The following is a 23,915-nucleotide window of genomic DNA, read 5'->3' on the forward strand; positions in this document are numbered from 1 at the left end:
ATGACATTGTACAGGAGGCAGTGATCAAGGCCATCCCCAAGAAAAAGAAATGCATTAGAAAGACTACAGTAAATAAAACAGACAAAATCCCTTGCCCTACTGGGGCTCACATTCCAATGGTTAAAAAAAAATTATCATTATCATTTGGAAGATATTAAATTGTTGTTGTTTCAGTCACTAAGTCATGTCCAGCTCTTTTGTGAGCCAAAGACTGATGACCACCAAGCTCCTCTGTCCATGGGATTTCCCAGGCAAGAGTACTGGAGTGGCTTTCCATTTCATTCTCTAGGGGGCCTTCCCAATCCAGGGATTGAACCTGCATTTCCTGCATTTGCAGGTGAATTCTTTACCACTAAACCACTTGGGAAACCCATAATATTAAATAGCTAGTTTTTAAAAGAAAGTTGATGAGTTGGTCAAAGAAGGTTAAAATTTATTTTTGTCTCCCACATATAACTGTAACCCCCTGTTAGACTTTTTGCCCTAGTACTACAAATATTTATTCTATTTTGCTGATAAATTTTAACACTGGCCTCCATTGAATAAAATACATTGTCTTTACCATTAACATAGCATCTTATGCACAAAGCTAAATTTTTGAGTGAAAAAGCACGTAGATGCATACTTTAAAAATTTTTCCCCAAAATGACTAAAAAATGGAGATTGGGAAATACATGAGAAAGTAAAATTTGAACATAAAGATATTAAAGAAAATCTTACCAAAAAAGTAACCATCAGCTTTGCATTTTGCTTTAAGGTGACAGGATGGGTCCCAGTCTCCCCTTCCATTTCTGCATATTAATGTCATACAATTCTTGCCGGAAATGTTTTTAGCGGATTCCAGTCTAGGCAATAATCAACAGAACTCCTGTATGGTACCTGTTGTGAACATGTTAACAGCTACAACTTTTTCAGTGCTGCATGAGCCCAGCCTTGCTTTCACTGCTTCTGAGCCTCCAGCTGGTCACAGCTGCTTTTGCTGATGTTGTCTAGCTAGAGGCTGAGCTCCCTTCCCTGTTCTTGATAGCGATGAATAATGCAACAATACTCCTCCTCCAGGTTTGTATTATTATTTGAGATAGTAGATTCAAGGACCCTGGATAACTGAAGAGTTCCCATACTGCTTGCCCCTAATCAGACCTGAGATGTACTGGCAGGATTGGTTACCAGGAGAGATTGGGTACATTTGGGTTGCAGTTCACTTCTTCTGCCTTCTTCCCCTGCATTTACCAAGTCCACAATTTAGAGCTGCGGCCTTGTTGTCCTCTCCTTTATCTAATCTGTTTACACCTCTAGTTTGCTAGTTCAGATTCTAGCTCTGGTGATCTAATTACTGATCTGGATATTCTTGCTTTGAAAAAGACCTTGGAGATTGTCCATCTGGCTTGTTAGATTGGTCAGTTTCCACCAGTCTAATTCTTGTTCCACTGACTGGGTGCAATTTATTGGAAAAGCCTCTTCAAAAAGTGAAGATGAAGACAGGTACAGTCCCAGAGACACTGCACATAATCTGACTTCTAGCACCTCTGGAACTGTCCTTTGTCTCACCTCAGTATTCATGTTCAAGCTAATTCTTGCTCCCTTGTCAGCTCACCTGATAATACTGTAGGCATCAGCGAAAAAAGCCTAAGGCCCAAATCTCAGGCAAGAATAATTTGTAACTGGAGCTACCTCATGGTAGTGAGGGATACTTTTGGTGTTAACATATGATAGCTGTTAGACATTCCCCCTGGTCAAAGATCTGGGTTATACATTTATCCCAGTTTCCTGAAGAAGGTCAAGGCTTTTGCAAGCAGAAGTGGCCTTCACTGTGCTAATTCAAGACCCCTTTAAGTCTTCCTTTGGGAACTTCCTGGGATCCACAACTCTAGACTTTTGGGGGCACCCAGAATGTGGGATGGATTTCATATCATCATCAGTCCCTTTTAATGTTTCCAGCTTTTTCTTTTATCTCTATTAAAAAAAAACACACACACAACAATAGCAACTTTTGGTGTACAAATGAATTTGAGCATGGGAGGAAGGAATCTTGGAGAAAAGTGAAAGTGAAATTAAAAAGAGAACCAGATGGCTCTTAACAAGAAAGTGGGCTATATTGCCACCAAGTACATTGATAAGTCCTGCCTTCTACCCTATCTCTTTTTGGATTCCTGCCAATCACCCTGGGCCACACTCTTGCCCTGATCTTTAACACACACTAAGCCTGTGTGTGGCCTCCCTTGCATGCAGAAGAGCTGTGGCTGTGGAAGAATGGCCTCTGCCAGCAGGTTCTCTGAAGAGGAGTTCCAGGAGGCCTGTGCAGAACTCCAGCGTCCCCGGGTATCAGGCTGGGAGATACCTGTGGTCACCTCAGTCATTAAGGTCTACCAGCGGCCACTGAAAAAGGTAAGGTAGCAGCATGCAGGGGACCCCTGGGAGGCTGCAGCCTGTCTGGAACTCAGGAGTCTTCCAGAGCCAGGAGGAACAAGTGCTCCTGGGGTGGTGCCTCCAGCTAACTTTGCCACTGTGGAAGCAGGAGGTGAAGAAGTACACTGAAATTATTCTCAGAGACGTCTGAAGTCTACCCAACGGGGAACGTGGTTTGTTAGAAGTTAGTGATAGTGTTACAATGTGGGCCTGCCTGATTATTAGCCCCATGCACTTGCCTGCAAAGGACATGGAGTCCCCCTCCTTGGGTGATGCCAGTGGTATTTGTTTGGCAGAGCGTATCTTAGGTTTAAATATAGGTAAAGAAGAGACTGGAGTTTCCAGAGAGTGGGTGTTCAGGGTAATGTGTGTGAAGAAATCCAATGAGCTCCTAACTAGCTTCTTGGCCTTGAGCCACCCTCTACCCCTTCCATCTTACACACTACAGCTCAGTCAAGTACCTGAGAGGGTGTGATCTATCAGTTCCCTCCAGTGGCACTGTTGATTGCTGAATTAATAATAATAGCTACAGTAATAGTGAATGCATCACATGTTGTCTTATGGTCTGGGCACTGTTTAAATGCTTTGCAGGCATTGCCTTATTCAGTTCTCATATCAGCCCTAACATAAGGTTCTAGGATTGCGGACAATTGGTTAAGAAACCACAGTGAGCTGTGACTATGATTTAAATGATGCTATACCAAAGCTATTATTATATGTTTGGAAAAGATTTAAATGTAGAAACACTTGAGAGAGTTTACAATGTAACAAATAAATCGTATTTATTTATTTTAAATTTTTATTTTTACTTTATTTTGCTTTACAATACTGTATTGGTTTTGCCATACATTGACATGAATCCACCACGGGTGTACATGTGTTCCCAAACATGAACACCCCTCCCACCTCCCTCCCCATAACATCTCTCTGGGTCATCACCATGCACCAGCCCCAAGCATGCTGTATCCTGCATCAGACATAGACTGGCGATTCGATTCTTACATGATAGTATACATGTTTCAATGCCATTCTCCAAAATCATCCCACCCTCTCCCTCTCCCTCTAAGTCCAAAAGTCCGCTATACACATCTGTGTCTCTTTTGCTGTCTTGCATACAGGGTCGTCATTGCCATCTTTCTAAATTCCATATATATGTGTTAGTATACTGTATTGGTGTTTTTCTTTCTGGCTTACTTCACTCTGCACAATCAGCTCCAGTTTCATCCATTTCATCAGAATTGATTCAAATGTATTCTTTTTAATGGCTGAGTAATACTCCATTGTGTATATGTACCACAGCTTTCTTATCCATTCATCTGCTGATGGACATCTAGGTTGCTTCCATGTCTTGGCTATTATAAACAGTGCTGCGATGAACATTGGGGTACATGTGTCTCTTTCAATTCTGGTTTCCTTGGTGTGTATGCCTAGCAGTGGGATTGCTGGGTCATAAGGCAGTTCTATTTGCAATTTTTTAAGGAATCTCCACACTGTTCTCCATAGTGGCTGTACTAGTTTGCATTCCCACCAACAGTGTAGGAGGGTTCCCTTTTCTCCACACCCTCTCCAGCATTTATTGCTTGCAGATTTTTGGATTGCAGACATTCTGACTGGTGTGAAGTGGTACCTCATTGTGGCTTTGATTTACATTTCTCTGATAATGAGTGATGTTGAGCATCTTTTCATGTGTTTGTTAGCCTTCTGTATGTCTTCTTTGGAGAAATGTCTATTTAGTTCTTTGGCCCATTTTTTGATTGGGTCAGCCCACTTTCACCACTACTATTCAGCATAGTTCTGGAAGTTTTGGCCACAGCAATCAGAGCAGAAAAAGAAATAAAAGGAATCCAAATTGGAAAAGAAGAAGTAAAACTCTCACTGTTTGCAGATGACATGATCCTCTACATAGAAAACCCTAAAGACCTAAAAACCCTAAAAACCCAGAAAATTACTAGAGCTAATCAATGAATATAGTAAAGTTGCAGGATATAAAATCAACACTCAGAAATCCCTTGCATTCCTATACACTAATAATGAGAAATTAGAAAAAGAAATTAAGGAAACAATTCCATTCACCATTGCAATGAAAAGAATAAAATACTTAGGAATATACCTACCTAAAGAAACTAAAGACCTATATATAGAAAACTATAAAATAATGATGAAAGAAATCAAAGAGGACACTAATAGATGGAGAAATATACCATATTCATGGATCGGAAGAATCAATATAGTGAAAATGAGTATACTACCCAAAGCAATTTACAAATTCAATGCAATCCCTATCAAGCTACCAGCGATATTTTTCACAGAACTTGAACAAATAATTTCAAGATTTGTATGGAAATACAAAAAAACCTCGAATAGCCAAAGCAATCTTGAGAAAGAAGAATGGAACTGGAGGAATTAACTTGCCTGACTTCAGGCTCTACTACAAAGCCACAGTCATCAAGACAGTATGGTACTGGCACAAAGACAGACATATAGATCAATGGAACAAAATAGAAAGCCCAGAGATAAATCCACACACATATGGACACCTTATCTTTGACAAAGGAGGCAAGAATATACAATGGAGTAAAGACAATCTCTTTAACAAGTGGTGCTGGGAAAACTGGTCAACCACTTGTAAAAGAATGAAACTAGATCACTTTCTAACATCGCACACAAAAATAAACTCAAAATGCATTAAAGATCTAAATGTAAGATCAGAAACTATAAAACTCCTAGAGGAGAACATAGGCAAAAGAGGAGAACATAGGCAAAACACTCTCCGACATAAATCACAGCAGGATCCTCTATGATTCACCTCCCAGAATTCTGGAAATAAAAGCAAAAATAAACAAATGGGATCTAATAAAAATTAAAAGCTTCTGCACAACAAAGGAAAATATAAGCAAGGTGAAAAGACAGCCTTCTGAATGGGAGAAAATAATAGCAAATGAAGCAACTGACAAACAACTAATCTCAAAAATATAAATTGTATTTAAAATAAAACAGATTGTGATTTTAGTAGACACAAATAATTCTGAAACTTGGACAAATTGCTGCTTTTGATAGATTTTAAATTTCTCTTTTCTGATTTAATCTCAGAATTTTAAACTTAGAAATTCTCTTCCAAAATCTTTCTGTCCTACACAGTCACATTTTTCTTTCAATTTTTAAAAAATTTTCTTTTCCTTTTATCAGTTTCCCTGTTCTTACCTTCACTTTTTTTGCCCAGGTAATAATGGTAGTAACGTATCTTTGCATGGTGCTTTAATATACAAAATGCTTCTACATAATAGTTTTTATTTATCCTTCTCAAGAATTAGAAGATAGATACAGGCTTATTTTCTGATTTTACGGATGGCATAAGATCCAGAGTTGTTAGGTGAGCCATACAAGGCCACGTAGCTAGTAACCAGATATGAACCTGTCGACTTTGATGAACTCAGTACCAAAATATGCAGCTTGCTTCAATTCAGAAGTAACTTCTCTTTCCCCAAGCTAAGCAAAACTAGTGCAAAGCCGCTGTGTGCTATTCTACGTGCTACTTCAGGAATAACATGGATTTTGGAGGCAGATAGTATTGGATTAAAATTTCTGCTCCTCCCCACTGTCATTCATTGACTTAGGAGATAGCCATCAAATGCCTACCATGTGGTACTGCTTTGTACCACACTGCAGATATACAGGGACTGGGAATTTGGAGCTGCTGGTTCAATAAATGAGCTTCTTGAACAACAAACCATATTCACTGATGATAATAAACTCATAGTATATAATGAAATGGCAGCTCAAGATCTCTACAAAGAAAGTAAATTAGGATGAAGGAATACAACGATGTTATGGTGGAGGGCATCCAGGGGTGATGTGATGTACTTTAGATAAATAGAATATGGAAAGTCTCTCTTCCAGAACTAACAATCAAGTGGAAATAGAAATAAAATGAGAGATTGTGTCCTGGAAATATCTGGAGGAGAAATGGACCAAAGAGTGTTTCTCAAAGCTCAAGCACATTAAAATTGTTTGGGGAGCTCTAAGGATATTAGCTGTGATTCATGGGGTCGTAAAGAGTCGGACATGACTGAGCGACTGAACTGAACTGAAGGACATTAGCAAGATTTAATTAGAGCCCAAATCTAATTGAGTTGTGGTGGAACTTGAAGGGATGGTCCTTTGGAAAAACTCCCCTCTCACATAGAGGTTGATTATTCTGTCCTCCCTACTTTTGTGCATGTTGAAATGCTAGTGCACCAGAATCACCTGCAGGGCCTGTTAAAATTCACAGCAAGAACCCAAATCCCAATTTTGATTCAGTGTGTCTGGATTCAAAGTTTGCTTTTAACTTCTTTTTTCTTTCCACTTCCCCATTTCTCTCTTTCTCCTCCTTCTTCCCTTCCCCTTCTTCCTCCTTCCTCTTTTCCATTTTCTTTTTAACCAGTTCTCTGGTTACATAGAAATTCCTGGTGCAGGGACCAGACTTTGATAACCATTGATGTATGCAGAGCATCTTGCGTGGTGCTCAAGGAGGTTCCGACTTTGGAGTCAGGAGAGGGCCCTAGAGATGAGAAATGGTGGGAAGTGAAAGGTAAGAGTGAAAGTAAGAGAGTGTCTTAAGATGAAAGCAACATCTACTTTAAGACTCACTTTCCCTGATTTTTAAATTAGTGGCCACTTGGGAGTGAATGTGGTTCCCTGAACAGTGCTGAGAAGTTCTCCTGGCAGGATAGGGTCATAGATCACTTGCAGAAGTTTTCCAGGGAACTACAGTCAGGTCTAGATGGAGCTTTAGGCTGGTTCCTATGTCAGTAGACACAGTGACATGACTGTCGGTTTGCAGAGGCTCACATCATTGACTCTGACCAAGAAAATGTTGGTATAAAAAAGATCTGGGGGGAAGAAAGATCTGGGAATTCCCTGGAAGTCCAGGGGATAGGACTCTGTACTTTCACTGTTGAAGTCATGGATTTGATCCCTGGGTGGGGAACTAAGACCCCACAAGCCACATAACGTGGCAAAATACCAGGATCTGGTTGATGGTTGACTTCTTATGCTTTTTAAGCCCACTGTCTGGCACTGTGAGAGGGGCCTGTGTTTGTTCTTTCATAGGTCTTCTAATCAGTGAGTTTGGTGAGGGGCAGACCATTTTTCCCCAGGGACTGTTTGTTCTTTCCTAGCCTATGCTGGCAATCTACTAAACTGTTGAAAGCCTGGTCTCTTGAGTAAAACTCTGTGGCTTGCCAGGCTGGGCTGAGAAAAAGTTTGACCTTTCAGAGGGAAGCAGATATTTAATTGCCGTGAGAACACACTTACCTCCATGAAAGAGAAGTTTCCACTCCCATTCTCAAGGTGGGGTCACAATCTGATAGCATCATGGGATTTTTTTACTTCTGGATGAGAGGACTATTCTACTTTCTCCCACCCTTCTATGTACCAGCATGATTGTTGGAACAGTTACTGTACCCAGGACACTTAATAGAGCCTATTTATTCATGGGTAAAATCACCACAGCTTAAAGCTGAGCACCTGATGTGGCCTCCTTCTATTTCCTGCCACTGATCAAGGCCACATTTCTCTCTCTCTCACCCCTATTCCTTCATCCTGGAGATCCCTGAGCATACAACTTGATAGACAGACATGTCAGTGCCCCAGTTCTCTTTCAGAAGGAGGGTGTGGTATCAGGAAGTATGAAGATGCTGGTTTCAAGATGTAGCTTTGAGGGAATGAAGGGAGAGGGATGAGGAAGATTCCCTACTTCTGTCTGCAGATAAAAGTATAATTTTTGCCTCACTCAGCCTTGCCCATCAGAGGAAAAACAAATAAACAACAACAACAACAACAACAAAACTCAGCATAAGTCTCACCCTATACCAAGCTCACACAAGCTACTCGACCAACCTTAGAGGACAGAAATCAAAAGGAAGAAAGAATTCAACCTTCTTCAAGGAAAGAATTCAACCTTCTTTGAAGCCTGGGAAAAGGAAACCTCAAACACAATAACTTAAAAAAATGAAAAGACAGGGAAATACTGCACAAATGAAGGAACAAACAAGACACACAGAAGTCCAAATAAATGAAGAAAAAATAGGAAAATTACCTGAAAATGAATTCAGAATAATGATAGTAAAGATGATCAAAAACCTTGAAAACAAAATGGAGAAAATGTAGGCATCAATTAACAAAGACTTAGAAGAATTAAAGAATAAACATACAGAGATGAACAACACAATTACTGAAATTAAGAATACTCTAGAAGAAATCAGTAGCAAAATATCTGAAGCAGAAGAAAGAATCAGTGAGCTGGAAGATAAAATGGTGGAAATAACTTCTGAAGAGGAGAATAAAGTAAAAAGAAGGAAAAGAGCTGAGGACAGTCTCAGAGGTCTCTGAGACCATTTCAAACATTTATAGGAGTCCCAGAAGAAGAAGAGAAAAAGAAAGGATATGAGAAAATTTTTGAAGAGATTATAGTTGAAAATGTCCTCAGTGTGGAAAAAGAAATAATCAAGTCCAAGAGGCAGAAAGAGTCCCATACAGGATAAACCTAAAGAGAAACATACTAATCAAATTAACAAATATTAAACAGAAACAGAAAATATTAAAAGCAGCAAGGGAGAGGTCACATGTAACATACAATGGAAACCCCATACTCTTAACAACTGAACTTTCAGCAGAAACTCTGTAGGCCAGAAGGGAATGGCAGGATATATTTAAAGTACTGAAAAGGAAAAATATACAACCAATATTATTGTATTCAGCAAGGATCTCATTCAAAACTGAGGGAGAAATAAAAAGCTTTTCAGATAAGCAGAAGTTAAGAGACTAGAGTACACAAAACCAGCTTTACAAAAAATGTTAAACAGACTTATATGGTCAAGAAATACAATAGAAGAAAAAAGATCTACAAAATCAACCCCGAACAATTAGAAAATGGCAAAAGGAACGTATAGATCAATAATTACTTTAAATGTAAATGGATTAAATGGTCCAACCAAAAGACATAGACTGGCTGAATGGATACAAAAACAAGACCCATATATATGTTGTCTACAAGAAACCCACTTCAGACCTCAAAACACATATAGATTGAAAGTGAGAGGATGGAAAACTATATTCCATGCAAATGGGAAGCAAAACAAAGCTGAAGTAGCAATCCTTATATCAGACAAAATAGACCTTAAAATAAAGAAGATTACAAGAGATAACGAAGGACACTACATAATAATCAAAGGATCAATCCAAGAGGAAGACACAAAAATTGTAAATATCTATGCATCCAAGACAGGCGGGTCATGGTGGAGAAGTCTGACAGAATGTGGTCCACTGGAGAAAGGAATGGCAAACTACTTCAGTATTCTTGCCTTGAGAACCCCATGAATAGTAGGAAAAGGCAAAATGATAGGATACTGAAAGAGGAACTCCTCAGGTCAGTAGGTGCCCAATATGCTACTGGAGATCAGTGGAGAAATAACTCCAGAAAGAATGAAGGGATGGAGCCAAGCAAAAACAAGACCTAGTTGTGGATGTGACTAGTGATAGAAGCAAGGTCTGATGCTGTAAGAGCAATATTGCATAAGAACCTGGAATGTCAGGTCCATGAATCAAGGCAAATTGGGAGTGGTCAAACAAGAGATGGCAAGAGTGAACGCTGACATTCTAGGAATCAGTGAACTAAAATGGACTGGAATGGGTGAATTTAACTCAGATGACCATTATACCTACAACTGTGGGCAGGAATCCCTTAGAAGAAATGGAGTAGCCATTATGGTCAACAAAAGAGTCCAAGATGCAGTACTTGGATGCAATCTCAAAAACGACAGAATGATCTCTGTTCGTTTCCAAGGCAAACCATTCAATATCACCGTAATCCAAGTCTATGCCCCAACCAGTAACGCTGAAGAAGCTGAAGTTAAACAGTTCTATGAAGACCTACAAGACCTTTTAGAACTAACACCCAAACAAGATGTCCTTTTCATTATAGGGGACTGGAATGCAAAAGTAGGAAGTCAAGAAACACCTGGAGTAACAGGCAAATTTAGCCTTGGAATACAGAATGAGCAGGACAAAGACTAATAGAGTTTTGCCAAGAAAATGCACTGGTCATAGCAAACACCCTCTTCCAACAACACAAGAGAAGACTCTACACATGGACATCACCAGATGGTCAACACTGAAATCAGATTGATTATATCCTTTGCAGCCAAAGATGGAGAAGCTCTATATAGTCAACAAAAACAAGACCAGGAGCTGACTGTGGCTCAGATAATGAACTTATTATAACCAAATTCAGACATAAATTGAAGAAAGTAGGAAAACCACTAGACCGTTCAGTTCAGTTCAGTTCAGTCGTTCAGTCGTGTCCGACTTTTTGCGACCCCATGAATCGCAGCACACCAGGCCTCCCTCTCCATCACCATCTCCCGGAGTTCACTCAGACTCACGTCCATCGAGTCAGTGATGCCATACAGCCATCTCATCCTGGGTCGTCCCCTTCTCCTCCTGCCCCCAATCTCTCCCAGCATCAGAGTCTTTTCCAATGAGTCAACTCTTCGCATGAGGTGGCCAAAGTACTGGAGCTTCAGCTTTAACATCATTCCTTCCAAAGAAATCCCAGGGTTTATCTCCTTCAAAATGGACTGGTTGGCTCTCCTTGCAGTCCAAGGAACTCTCAAGAGTCTTCTCCAACACCACAGTCCAAAAGCATCAATTCTTCGGTGCTCAGCCTTTTTCACAGTCCAACTCTCACATCCATACTCAGGTATGACCTAAATCAAATCCCTTATGATTATACAGAGGAAGTGAGAAATAGATTTAAGGGCCTAGATCTGATAGATAGAGTGCCTGATGAACTATGGACTGAGGATTGTGACATTGTACAGGAGACAGGAATCAAGACCATCCACATGAAACAGAAATGCAAAAAAAACAAAATGGCTGTCTGGGGAGGCCTTACAAATAACTGAAAAGAAGAGAAGTGAAAAGCAAAGGAGAAAAGGAAAGATATAAGCATCTGAATGCAGAGTTCCAATGAATAGCAAGAAGAGATAAGACAGCTTTCCTAGTGATCAATGCAAAGAAATAGAGGAAGAGAACAGAATGGGAAAGACTAGAGATCTCTTTAAAAAAATTAGAGATACTAAGGGAACATTTCATGCAAAGATGGGCTCAATAAAGGACAGGAATGGTATGGACTTAACAGAAGCAGAAGATGTTAAGAAGAGGTGGCAGGAATACACAGAAGAACTGTACAAAAAAGATCTTCAAGACCAAGATAATCACGATGGTGTAATCACTCACCTAGAGCCAGACATCCTGGAATGTGAAGTCAAGTGGGCCTTGGAAAGCATCACTACAAACAAAGCTAGTGGAGGTGATGGAATTCCAGCTGAGCTATTTCAAATCCTGAAAGATGATGCTGTGAAAGTGCTGAACTCAATATGCCAGCAAATTTGGAAAACTCAGCAGTGGCCACTGGAAAAGGTCGGTTTTCATTCCAATCCCAAAGAAAGGCAATGCCAAAGAATGTTCAAACTACCATACAAATGTACTCATCTCACACGCTAGTAAAGTAATGCTCAAAATTCTCTAAGCCAGGCCTTAGCAATATGCGAACTGTGAACTTCCAGATGTTCAAGCTGGTTTTAGAAAAGGCAGAGGAACCAGAGATCAAATTGCCAACATCCGCTGGATCATGGAAAAAGCAAGAGAGTTCCAGGAAAACATCTATTTCCGTTTTATTGACTATGCCAAAGCCTTTGACTGTGTGGATCACAATAAACTGCGGAAAATTCTGAAAGAGATGGGAATACTAGACCACCTGACCTACCTCTTGAGAAACCTATATGCAGGTCAGGAAGCAATAGAACTGGACGTGGAACAACAGACTGGTTCCAGATTGGAAAAGGAGAATATCAATATATATTGTCACCCTGCTTATTTAACTTCTATGCAGAGTACATCATGAGAAAAGCTGGACTGGAAGAAGCACAAGCTGGAATCAAGATTGCTGGGAGAAATATCAATAACTTCAGATATGCAGATGACACCACCCTTATGGCAGAAAGTGAGGAGGAACTAAAAAGCCTCTTGATGAAAGTGAAAGAAGAGAGTGAAAAAGTTGGCTTATAGCTCAATATTAAGAAAACGAAGATCATGGCATCTGGTCCTATCATTTCATGGGAAATAGATAGGGAAACAGTGGAAACAGTGTCAGACTTTATTTTTGGGGCTCCAAAATCACTGCAGATGGTGACTGCAGCCATGAAATTGTAAGACACTTATTCCTTGGAAGAAAAGTTATGACCAACATAAATAGCCTATTGAAAGCAGAGACATTACTTTGCCAACAAAGGTCCATCTAGTGAAGGCTATGGTTTTTCCTCTGGTCATGGATGTGAGAGTTGGACTGTGAAGAAGGCTGAGCGCTGAAAAATTGATGCTTTTGAACTGTGGTGTTGGAGAAGACTCTTGAGAGTCTCTTGGACTGCAAGGAGATCCAACCAGCCCATTCTGAAGGAGATCAACCCTGGGATTTCTTTGGAAGGAATGATGTTAAAGATGAAACTCCAGTACTTTGGCCACCTCATGGGAAGAGTTGATTCACTGGAAAAGACTCTGATGCTGGGAAGGATTGGGGGCAGGAGGAGAAGGGGACGAGAAGGAGAAGAGGATGAGATGGCTGGATGGCATCACTGACTCGATGGACTTGAATCTGAGTGAAGTCCGGGAGATGGTGATGGACAGGGAGGCCTGGTGTACTGTGATTCATGGGATTGCAAAGAGTGGGACACAACTGAAAGACTGAACTGTAGTGAACTGATGCATCCAACATATGCCCGCCTGAATACATAAGACAAGGAGTAATAGACATATAAAGATAAACTGACAATAACCCAAAATTAGTAGGGGACTTTAGCACCCCACTCACACCAATGGACAGATCATCAAAACAGAAAATTAATAAGGAAACAAGTCTTAAATGATACTTTAGATGAGATGGATCTCATTGATATCTTCAGGACATTTCATACAAATGCAGAAGAGTACACCTTCTTCCCAAGTACACGTGGAACATTCTCCAGGATAGACCACATCTTGGGTCACAAATCAAACCTCAGTAAATTTAAGAAAATTAAAATCATATCAAGCTTCTTCTCCATTCACAATGCTATGAGACTAGATATCAATTAGAGGAAAAAAACTGTAAGAAATACAAACACATGGAGATTAAACAACATGTTTCTGAATAACTAATAGGTTATTGAAGAAATGAAAATGGAAATTAAAAAATTTCTAGTAACAAATGACAATGAAAACACAACTCAAAATCTATGGGATGCAGCAAAAGCAGTTCTAAGAGGGAAGTTTATAGCAATACAATCCTGCCTCAAGAAACAAGAAAAACATCAAATAGACAACCTAACATTACACCTAAAGCAACTGGAAAAAGAAGAAGGAAAAAAAATTAGTAGAAGAAAGAATCATAAAGATCCAAGCAGAAATAAATGAAAAAAAAATTAAAGAAACAACAGTAAAGATTAATAAAATAAACACTGGTTCTTTGAAAAGAAACAAAATCGACAAACCCTTAGCCAGACTCATCAAGAGAAAAAGAGAAGAATCAAATCAACAAAATTAGAAATGAAAAAGGAGAGGTTCAGCAGACAGTGAAGAAATACAAAGGATTATAAGAGACTATTATGAACAACTACATGGCAATAAAATAGATAACCTGGAAGAAATGGACAAATTCTTAGAAAAATTCAATCTTCCAAGACTGAACCAGGAAGAAATAGAAATTATGAACAGCCTAATTACAAGCACTGACATTGAAGATGTGATCAAAAATCTCCCCCAAAGCAAAAGCCCAGGACCAGATGGTTTCAAAGGAGAATTCTATCAAACATTTAGAGAAGAGCTAGTGCCTATCCTTCTAAAACTCTTTCACAAAATTGCAGAGGAAAGAATGCTTCCAAATTCATTCTACAAGGCCTCCATCACCCTGATATCAAAACCAGACAAAGACAACACAGAAAAAGAGAACTACAAGCCAGTACCACTAATGAACATAGATGCAAAAATCCTCTACAAAATTTTAGCAGAATTCAGCAATACATCAAAAAGTTCATACAGCATGATCAAGTTGGGTTTATTTCAAAAATGCAAGGATTCTTCAATATATGCAAATCAATCAATGTGATACACCATGTAACAAATTGAAAGATAAAAACCATATGATCATCTCAATAGATGCAGAAAAAGCCTTTGACAAAATTCAGCACCCATTTATAATTAAAACTCTTCAAAAAATGGGCATAGAAGGAAACTACCTCAACTTAGTAAAGACCCTAAAGCAAACATTATTCTCAGTGATGAAAAACAGAAAGCATTCCCCCTAAGATCAGAAACGAAACAAGGGTGTCCATTTTCACCACTATTATTCAACATAGTTCTGGAAGTCCTAGCTACAGCAATCAGAGGAGAAAAAGAAGTAAAAAGAACCTAGACTGGAAAAGAAGAAGCAAAGGTCTCACTGTTTACAGAAGACATGACATTGTGCATAGAAAACCCTAAAGAGAGTATCAGAAAATTACTAGAGCTAATCAATGAATTTCACAAAGTGGCAGGATCCTAAATCAGTACACAGAAATCACTTGCATTTCTATATACTAACAATGAAATATCAGAAACAGAAATTAAGGAATCAATCCCATTCATCATTGCAACAAAAAGAATTAAATATCTAGGAATACACTTACCTAAGGAGACAAAAGAACTATACACAGAAAACTATAAGACACTAATTAAAGAAATCAAAGATGAAATAAACATATGGAGCGATATTCCATGTTCCTTGGTAGGAAGAATCAATATTGTGAAAATGGCAATACTATCCAATGCAATCTACAGATTTAATGTGATGTCTATCAAATTACCAAGGGCATCTTTCACAGAACTAGAACAAAAATTTCACAATTCTTATGGAAACACAAAAGATCCTGAATAGCCAAAGCAGTCTTGAGAAAGGAGAATGGAGCTGGAGGAATCAACTTTCCTGACTTCAGATTATCCTGCGAATGTACAGTCATCAAGATAGTATGGTACTGGCACAAAAACAGAAATATAGACCAATGGAACTAGATAGAAGGCCGGAAATAAACCCATGCACCTATGGGTACCTTATTCTTGGCAAAGGAGGCAAGAATATACAATGGGGCAAAGACAGCCTCTTCAATAAATGATATTGGGAAAACTGGACAGCTACATGTAAAAGAATGAAATTAGAACACTTCCTAACACCATACACAAAGATAAACTCAAAGTGGATTAAAGACCTAAATGTAAGATAGAACTATAAACTCTTAGAGGAAAACAGGCTGAACACTCAATGACATAAATGAAAGCAAGATCCTCTATGACCTACTTCCTACAGTAATGGAAATAAGAACAAAAGTGAACAAGTGGGACTTGATTAAGCTTAAAAGCTTTTGCACAGCAAAGGAAACTATAAGCAAGGTGAAAAGACAGCCCTCAGGATGGGAGAAAATAACAGTAAATGAAACAACTGACAAAAGATTAATTTCCAAAATATATAAGGAGCTCACACAACTCAATGCCTGAAAAACAAACAATCCAATCAAAAAGTGGGAAAAAGACCTAAACAGACATTTATCCAAAGAAGACATACAGATGGATAACAAACACATGAAAAGATGCTCAACATCACTCATTATTAGAGAAATGCAAATCAAAACTACAATGAGATATCACCTCATACTGGTCAGAATGGCCCTCATCAAAACGGCTACAAATAATAAATGCTGGAAAGGATGTGGAGAAAAGGGAATGCTCTTTCACTGTTGGTGGGAATGTAAATTGATACAGCCACTATGGAAGATGGTATGGAGATTCCTTAAAAAACTGGGATTAAAACCACCATATGACCCAGCAATCCCACTCTTAGGCATATACCCTGAGGAAACCAAAACTGAAAGAGGCACATGTATCCCATTGTTCATTGCAGCACTATTTACAATAGCTAGAACATGGAAGCAACCTAGATGCCCATCAACAGATGAATGGATAAAGAAGTTGTGGTACATATACACAATGGAATACTACTCAGCCATAAAAAGGAACACATTTGAATCAGTTCTAATGACGTGGATGAACCTAAAACCTGTTATACAGAGTGAAGTGAGTCAGAAAACAAAAGATAAATACCATATTCTAACACATATATACAGAATCTAGAAAAATGGTTCTGAAAAATCTATTTACAGGGCAACAATGGAGAAACAGACATAGAGAACACACTTATGGACCTGGGGAGGGAGGGGATGAGATGTATGGAGAGAGTAACATGGAAACTTACATTACCATATGTAAACTAGACAGCCAATGGGAATTTGCTGTATGGCTCAGGAAACTCAAACAAGGGCTCTGTATCAACCTAGAGGGGTGGGGTGGGGAGGGAGATGGAAAGGAGTTTCAAAAAGGAGGGGATATATGTATAGCTATGGCTGATTCATGTTGAGATTTGACAGAAAACAGCAAAATTCTGTAAAACAATTATCCTTCCATAAAAAATAAATTAATTAAATATATATATATATATATATATATATATATATATATATCTTTGTGCTGCCACCCTGTCTTTAACCCCATCCTTGCATGAAGATCATACCAGGTGGCTATTAATCAACCAAAGCTTTTATTATCATTGGGCCTTGGAAAACGGTGACAGGTTTTTGTTTTTTAATATAAATTACTCTTGCTATAACTGTGTATTTCAATGGATTATTATTAGGTTGGCACAAACATAATTGTGGTTTCAGATCATGTATTTTAAATCTTTATAACTAGGTTCAAACACATCTTTATTAATCAAAATAAGAATCATTACAATCAACACATTTTTGCCAGCAAGAAATGTTTGTTTATTCCTATAGCATAAAAATCCAAGCTTCAGGTTTTAGAGAACTCTAGAAAGCATTTTCTGCCTCTTGCTGGTTGTGAAAGCATTTTCCCTGCAAAAAGTTTTTGAGATGCTTGAAGAAGTGGTAGTTGGTTGGCAAGAGGTCAGATGAATATTGCAGATGAGGCAGAACTTCATAGATGAATTCATTCAACTTTTGAAGCATTGGTTGTGTGACATACAGTCAGGAGTTGTCATGGAGAAGAATTAGACCCTTTCTGTAGACCAATGCCAGCTGCAAGCATTGAAGTTTTTGGTGCATCTGATCTATTTGCTGAGCATACTTCTCAGATGCAGTGTTTTTTCCAGAATTCAGAAAGCTACAGTGAATCAGATCAGCAGCAGACCTCCAAACAATGACCATGACCTTTTTTCATGCAAGTTTGGCTTTGGAAAATGCTTTGGAGCTTGTTCTCATTTCAACCACTGAGCTAGTTGTCACTGGTTGTCCTATAAAGCCCACTTTTCATTGTATGTCACAATCTGATTGAGAAATGGTTCATTGTTGCTGCATAGAATTAGAGAAAATTACTTTAAAATGACAATTTTTCCATGATTAGCTCCTGAAGCACCAAGCTTTCTCACCTTCCAATTTGTGACAAATGCTGAATGATCATAAGCAGTCAACACTGAGTTCTTGGGCAACCTCTTGTGCAGTTGTAGGAGGATCAGCTTCATTGATTCTCCCAGTTGGTCACTGTCAACTTCTGATGGCCAGTCATTGCATTCCTCATCTTCAAGGCTCTTGTCTCCTTTTCAAAACTTCTTGAAACACCACTGCACTGTACATTCATTAGTAGTTCCTAGGCCAAATTCTTTGTTAATGTCGTGAGTTGTCTCCAATGCTTTATGACCCACTTTGAACTTGAATAAGAAAATCACTCTAATTTGTTTTTGGTCTAACATCATTTTGCTAGTCTAAAATAAATATAAAATAAACAGCAAGTAATAAGTCATTATCAAACAACATAAAGCGAGAAATGCATATTAAAATGATGTATAATATAACCACATTTATATAAGAATGTATTCCAATATCAAAGGAAAAATTTCAACAGTGCAAAACAGCAATTACTTTTGTCCCAACCTAATATTTATCTAATAATATTTTGGGAGAAGTCAGTGACTTTTGGAGGCAGGATAATAAACTTTGAACTCTATTGTCACATCACTGGCTTCAGGTCCAAGTTCTGTTGTAACTAATGAACTTCAAGTCAAGTGTGTTATGACTTGGGTAATTTTCATAACATATATATATATATATATATTTAAAAGCTTTGAAGATTTATTAACTAGCATAAAATACATTAAAGTCTGCGATTCAATGTTTTTAGTAAATTTATCGAGTTATGCAACATTCACCACAGTCTAATTTTTGAACATTTATGTGACCTCCAAATAAATGTCTTGCTCATTTGTAATCTCTTTTTGTTCCCATTCCCAGTCTCAGCAAGCTGCTTCCTGTATCTACAGAGTTAACTTTTCTAGGAATTTCTCAGAACTTCCTTAAACCTCAATTTTGTTGTCTTTAAGTGGGTTTACTAATGGTCCACATCTCATGTTTTCATTGTGCAGATTAAGTAGGGTAACCCCTGTAAAGCACTCAGCCCAGTCCCTGGTATTTAGTAAGTACTCAATAAGCATTTGCTATTAGTGTTATATTAGCCAGCTCTCTACAGTCCTTCAGTGTTAAACTTGCTGTGTGTCTTTGAAGAGATATCAAATACTGAATCAGATTTAGTCACCTGTCTCTCTTCTTACGGTCATGGTATACACTTCCCAGTTGCAGCTACAGCTTTGACACCTGCAATTAGGAGTGATTCTCCTTGATGAAAAAATGTTTGCTTTTCATACATTTTGAATCTGTTACTCTTGCCTCAGAGGGCTAGTGTTGGAAATCTTCCAAAGTAGTGGATTGAGGAGACTTCCTGGGACCCGAGGAATGGAAATGAACTCTTTTATTAAAGGCAAAGAAAATTCAGTGCACACTTGGTGTGTATTGACAGGATTAGAAAGATGTGCTTCATCAGGGCTGTCTTGTAATTAGTGATATAAATGCAGATAAATACCAAAATTGAAGCAAATGAGAGATGACTTTCTCCAGGTCAAGTGGCAGGGTATAGGGGCAGTAGGGGTTACTCTTCTGTAGGAATTACTGTCATGTGGGAATTGCAAATGTCATATACAAACGCTATGATATTTGGATATTTGTCATATGTAAATGCATTGGCTCTTATAGAATTTATTCTGCTTTAGGACAAGTAACTGTACAATTGTCAGTAGTGTTTCACTAAGTATGTTGATATTTAGAGTATTTATATATAAAGTTTTTAACAGTACTTTAGTATAATATCAAATAAAAAACAAACCTGGACTTAATAAAGAAAGACTTTCATTCAAAGGATTATTACCAAGGGTTGAGGGGGCTATTGTAGTAAGTAGAATTATTGTTGCTGTTCAGTTGCTCAGTCATGTCCAACTCTTTGTGACCCCATGGACTGTAGCATGCCAGGCTTCCCTGTCCTTTACCATCTCCTGGAACTTGCTCAAACTCATGTCCATTGAGGCAGAATACTTTGACCATAAAATCTGTGGGTGTCTCAGGAGTGAGGCAGAAAGGTACTTTTTACAGACAAGAGTCAACAAAACTGAAGTCATGTGTGGGGAAGTGATATGAAGGTGGCCTGAGTGGAGAATAGAAAAGAGATTTTTTTTTTTTTTTTTTGTTTTCCCGCTTGTGATTTTTATTTTTTTTTTTTTTTTTTATTTATTTATTTATTTATTTATTTATTTATTTATTTATTTTTTTTAAATCTTTAATTCTTACATGCATTCCCAAACATGAACCCGCCTCCCACCTCCCTCCCCATAACAACTTTCTGGGTCATCCCCATGCACCAGCCCCAAGCATGCTGCATCCTGCGTCAGACATAGACTGGCGATTCAATTCACATGATAGTATACATGTTAGGATGTCATTCTCCCAAATCATCCCACCCTCTCCCTCTCCCTCTGAGTCCAAAAGTCCGTTATACACATCTGTGTCTCTTTCCCTGTCTTGCATACAGGGTCGTCATTGCCATCTTCCTAAATTCCATATATATGTGTTAGTATACTGTATTGGTGTTTTTCTTTCTGGCTTACTTCACTCTGTACAATCGGCTCCAGTTTCATCCATCTCATCAGAACTGATTCAAATGAATTCTTTTTAACAGCTGAGTAATACTCCATTGTGTATATGTACCACAGCTTTCTTATCCATTCATCTGCTGATGGACATCTAGGTTGTTTCCATGTCCTGGCTATTATAAACAGTGCTGCAATGAACATTGGGGTACATGTGTCTCTTTCAATTCTGGTTTCCTCGGTGTGTATGCCCAGAAGTGGGATTGCTGGGTCATAAGGTAGTTCTATTTGCAATTTTTAAGGAATCTCCACACCGTTCTCCATAGTGGCTGTACTAGTTTGCATTCCCACCAACAGTGTAGGAGGGTTCCCTTTTCTCCACACCCTCTCCAGCATTTATTGCGTGCAGATTTTTGGATCGCAGCCATTCTGACTGGTGTGAAGTGGTACCTCATTGTGGTTTTGATTTGCATTTCTCTAATAATGAGTGATGTTGAGCATCTTTTCATGTGTTTGTTAGCCATCCGTATGTCTTCTTTGGAGAAATGTCTATTTAGTTCTTTGGCCCATTTTTTGATTGGGTCGTTTATTTTTCTGGAATTGAGCTGCATAAGTTGCTTGTATATTTTTGAGATTAGTTGTTTGTCAGTTGCTTCATTTGCTATTATTTTCTCCCATTCAGAAGGCTGTCTTTTCACCTTGCTTATAGTTTCCTTTGTTGTGCAGAAGCTTTTAATTTTAATTAGATCCCATTTGTTTATTTTTGCTTTTATTTCCAGAATTCTGGGAGGTGGATCATAGAGGATCCTGCTGTGATTTATGTCTGAGAGTGTTTTGCCTATGTTCTCCTCTAGGAGTTTTATAGTTTCTGATCTTACATTTAGATCTTTAATCCATTTTGAGTTTATTTTTGTGTGCGGTGTTAGAAAGTGATCTAGTTTCATTCTTTTACAAGTGGTTGACCAGTTTTCCCAGCACCACTTGTTAAAGAGATTGTCTTTACTCCATTGTATATTCTTGCCTCCTTTGTCAAAGATAAGGTGTCCATATGTGTGTGGATTTATCTCTGGGCTTTCTATTTTGTTCCATTGATCTATATGTCTGTCTTTGTGCCAGTACCATACTGTCTTGATGACTGTGGCTTTGTAGTAGAGCCTGAAGTCAGGCAAGTTGATTCCTCCAGTTCCATTCTTCTTTCTCAAGATTGCTTTGGCTATTCGAGGTTTTTGTATTTCCATACAAATCTTGAAATTATTTGTTCTAGTTCTGTGAAAAATGTGGCTGGTAGCTTGATAGGGATTGCATTGAATTTGTAAATTGCTTTGGGTAGTATACTCATTTTCACTATATTGATTCTTCCAATCCATGAACATGGTATATTTCTCCATCTATTAGTGTCCTCTTTGATTTCTTTCATCAGTGTTTTATAGTTTTCTATATACAGGTCTTTAGTTTCTTTAGGTAGATATATTCCTAAGTATTTTATTCTTTTCGTTGCAATGGTGAATGGAATTGTTTCCTTAATTTCTTTTTCTACTTTCTCATTATTCGTGTATAGGAATGCAAGGGATTTCTGTGTGTTGATTTTATATCCTGCAACTTTACTATATTCATTGATTAGCTCTAGTAATTTTCTGGTGGAGTCTTTAGGGTTTTCCATGTAGAGGATCATGTCATCTGCAAACAGTGAGAGTTTTACTTCTTCTTTTCCAATTTGGATTCCTTTTATTTCTTTTTCTGCTCTGATTGCTGTGGCCAAAACTTCCAGAACTATGTTGAATAGTAGCGGTGAAAGTGGACACCCTTGTCTTGTTCCTGACTTTAGGGGAAATGCTTTCAATTTTTCACCATTGAGGATAATGTTTGCTGTGGGTTTGTCTGGGCCATAAATCTAAACTTGATAAATTTAAGAAAATCGAAATCATTCCAAGCATCTTTTCTGACCATAATGCATTAAGATTAGATCTCAATTACAGGAGAAAAACTATTAAAAATTCCAACATATGGAGGTTGAACAACACACTTCTGAATAACCAACAAATCACAGAAGAAATCAAAAAGAAATCAAAATATGCATAGAAACTAATGAAAATGAAAACACAACAACCCAAAACCTGTGGGACACTATAAAAGCAGTGCTAAGAGGAAAGTTCATAGCAATACAGGCATACCTCAAGAAACAAGAAAAAAGTCAAATAAATAACCTAACTCTACAACTAAAGCAACTAGAAAAGGAAGAGTTGGAGAACCCCAGAGTGAGTAGAAGGAAAGAAATCTTAAAAATTAGGGCAGAAATAAATGCAAAAGAAACAAAAGAGACCATAGCAAAAATCAACAAAGCCAAAAGCTGGTTCTTTGAAAGGATAAATAAAATTGACAAACCATTAGCCAGACTCATCAAGAAGCAAAGAGAGAAAAATCAAATCAATAAAATTAGAAATGAAAATGGAGAGATCACAACAGACAACACAGAAATACAAAGGATCATAAGAGACTACTATCAGCAGTTGTATGCCAATAAAATGGACAACGTGGAAGAAATGGACAAATTCTTAGAAAAGTACAATTTTCCAAAACTGAACCAGGAAGAAATAGAAAATCTCAACAGACCCATCACAAGCACGGAAATTGATACTGTAATCAGAAATCTTCCAGCAAACAAAAGCCCAGGTCCAGATGGCTTCACAGCTGAATTCTACCAAAAATTTCGAGAAGAGCTAACACCTATCCTCCTCAAACTCTTCCAGAAAATTGCAGAGGAAGGTAAACTTCCAAACTCATTCTATGAGGCCACCATCACCCTAATACCAAAACCTGACAAAGATGTCACAAAAAAGGAAAACTACAGGCCAATATCTCTGATGAACATAGATGCAAAAATCCTCAACAAAATTCTAGCAATCAGAATCCAACAACACATTAAAAAGATCATACACCATGACCAAGTGGGCTTTATCCCAGGGATGCAAGGATTCTTCAATATCCGCAAATCAATCAATGTAATTCACCACATTAACAAATTGAAAAATAAAAACCATATGATTATCTCAATAGATGCAGAGAAGGCCTTTGACAAAATTCAACATCCATTTATGATAAAAACTCTCCAGAAAGCAGGAATAGAAGAAAAGAGATTTTTGTTGCCTGAAACCAGTTTATTTTTAGAAGCATCTAGACGCTGCTCAGGCTGAGGCTCAATCAAGCTTAGGGACCTGAAGGAAGGAAATACGTTTAACCAGTTTGGTTATCAAGCATTTTGTTGTGATTGATCATTGGAGTAAACTGTTTTGGTGATCATTTATGGGACAATGAAAGGATATTTAGAGGTGCTGTGTCTGGCCTTGTGATAGGTGAATAAGACATGTGTGTGTGTGTGTGTGTGTGTGCATCTCATCTAAATCATGAGGAGAAAGGTGGCTTT

General features: G+C 38.2%; 1 protein-coding gene across 1 annotated transcript in view; it reads left to right on the plus strand.

The window, feature by feature from the left end:
- Positions 1-2,215: 2,215 nt before the first annotated feature.
- The window catches only part of LOC101121870 (phosphatidylcholine transfer protein-like), a 39,394-nt gene continuing 17,694 nt past the window's right edge, over positions 2,216-23,915 (plus strand). The window contains exon 1 of the mRNA XM_004013164.6: positions 2,216-2,385. Coding sequence (XP_004013213.5) covers positions 2,224-2,385 — 162 coding nt within the window. The 5' untranslated portion in view covers positions 2,216-2,223. The remainder of the gene's footprint in view (positions 2,386-23,915) is intronic.

Source organism: Ovis aries, chromosome 11, assembly GCF_016772045.2.
Source record: "Ovis aries strain OAR_USU_Benz2616 breed Rambouillet chromosome 11, ARS-UI_Ramb_v3.0, whole genome shotgun sequence".
In the NCBI taxonomy this organism is placed as follows: Eukaryota; Metazoa; Chordata; class Mammalia; order Artiodactyla; family Bovidae; genus Ovis; species Ovis aries.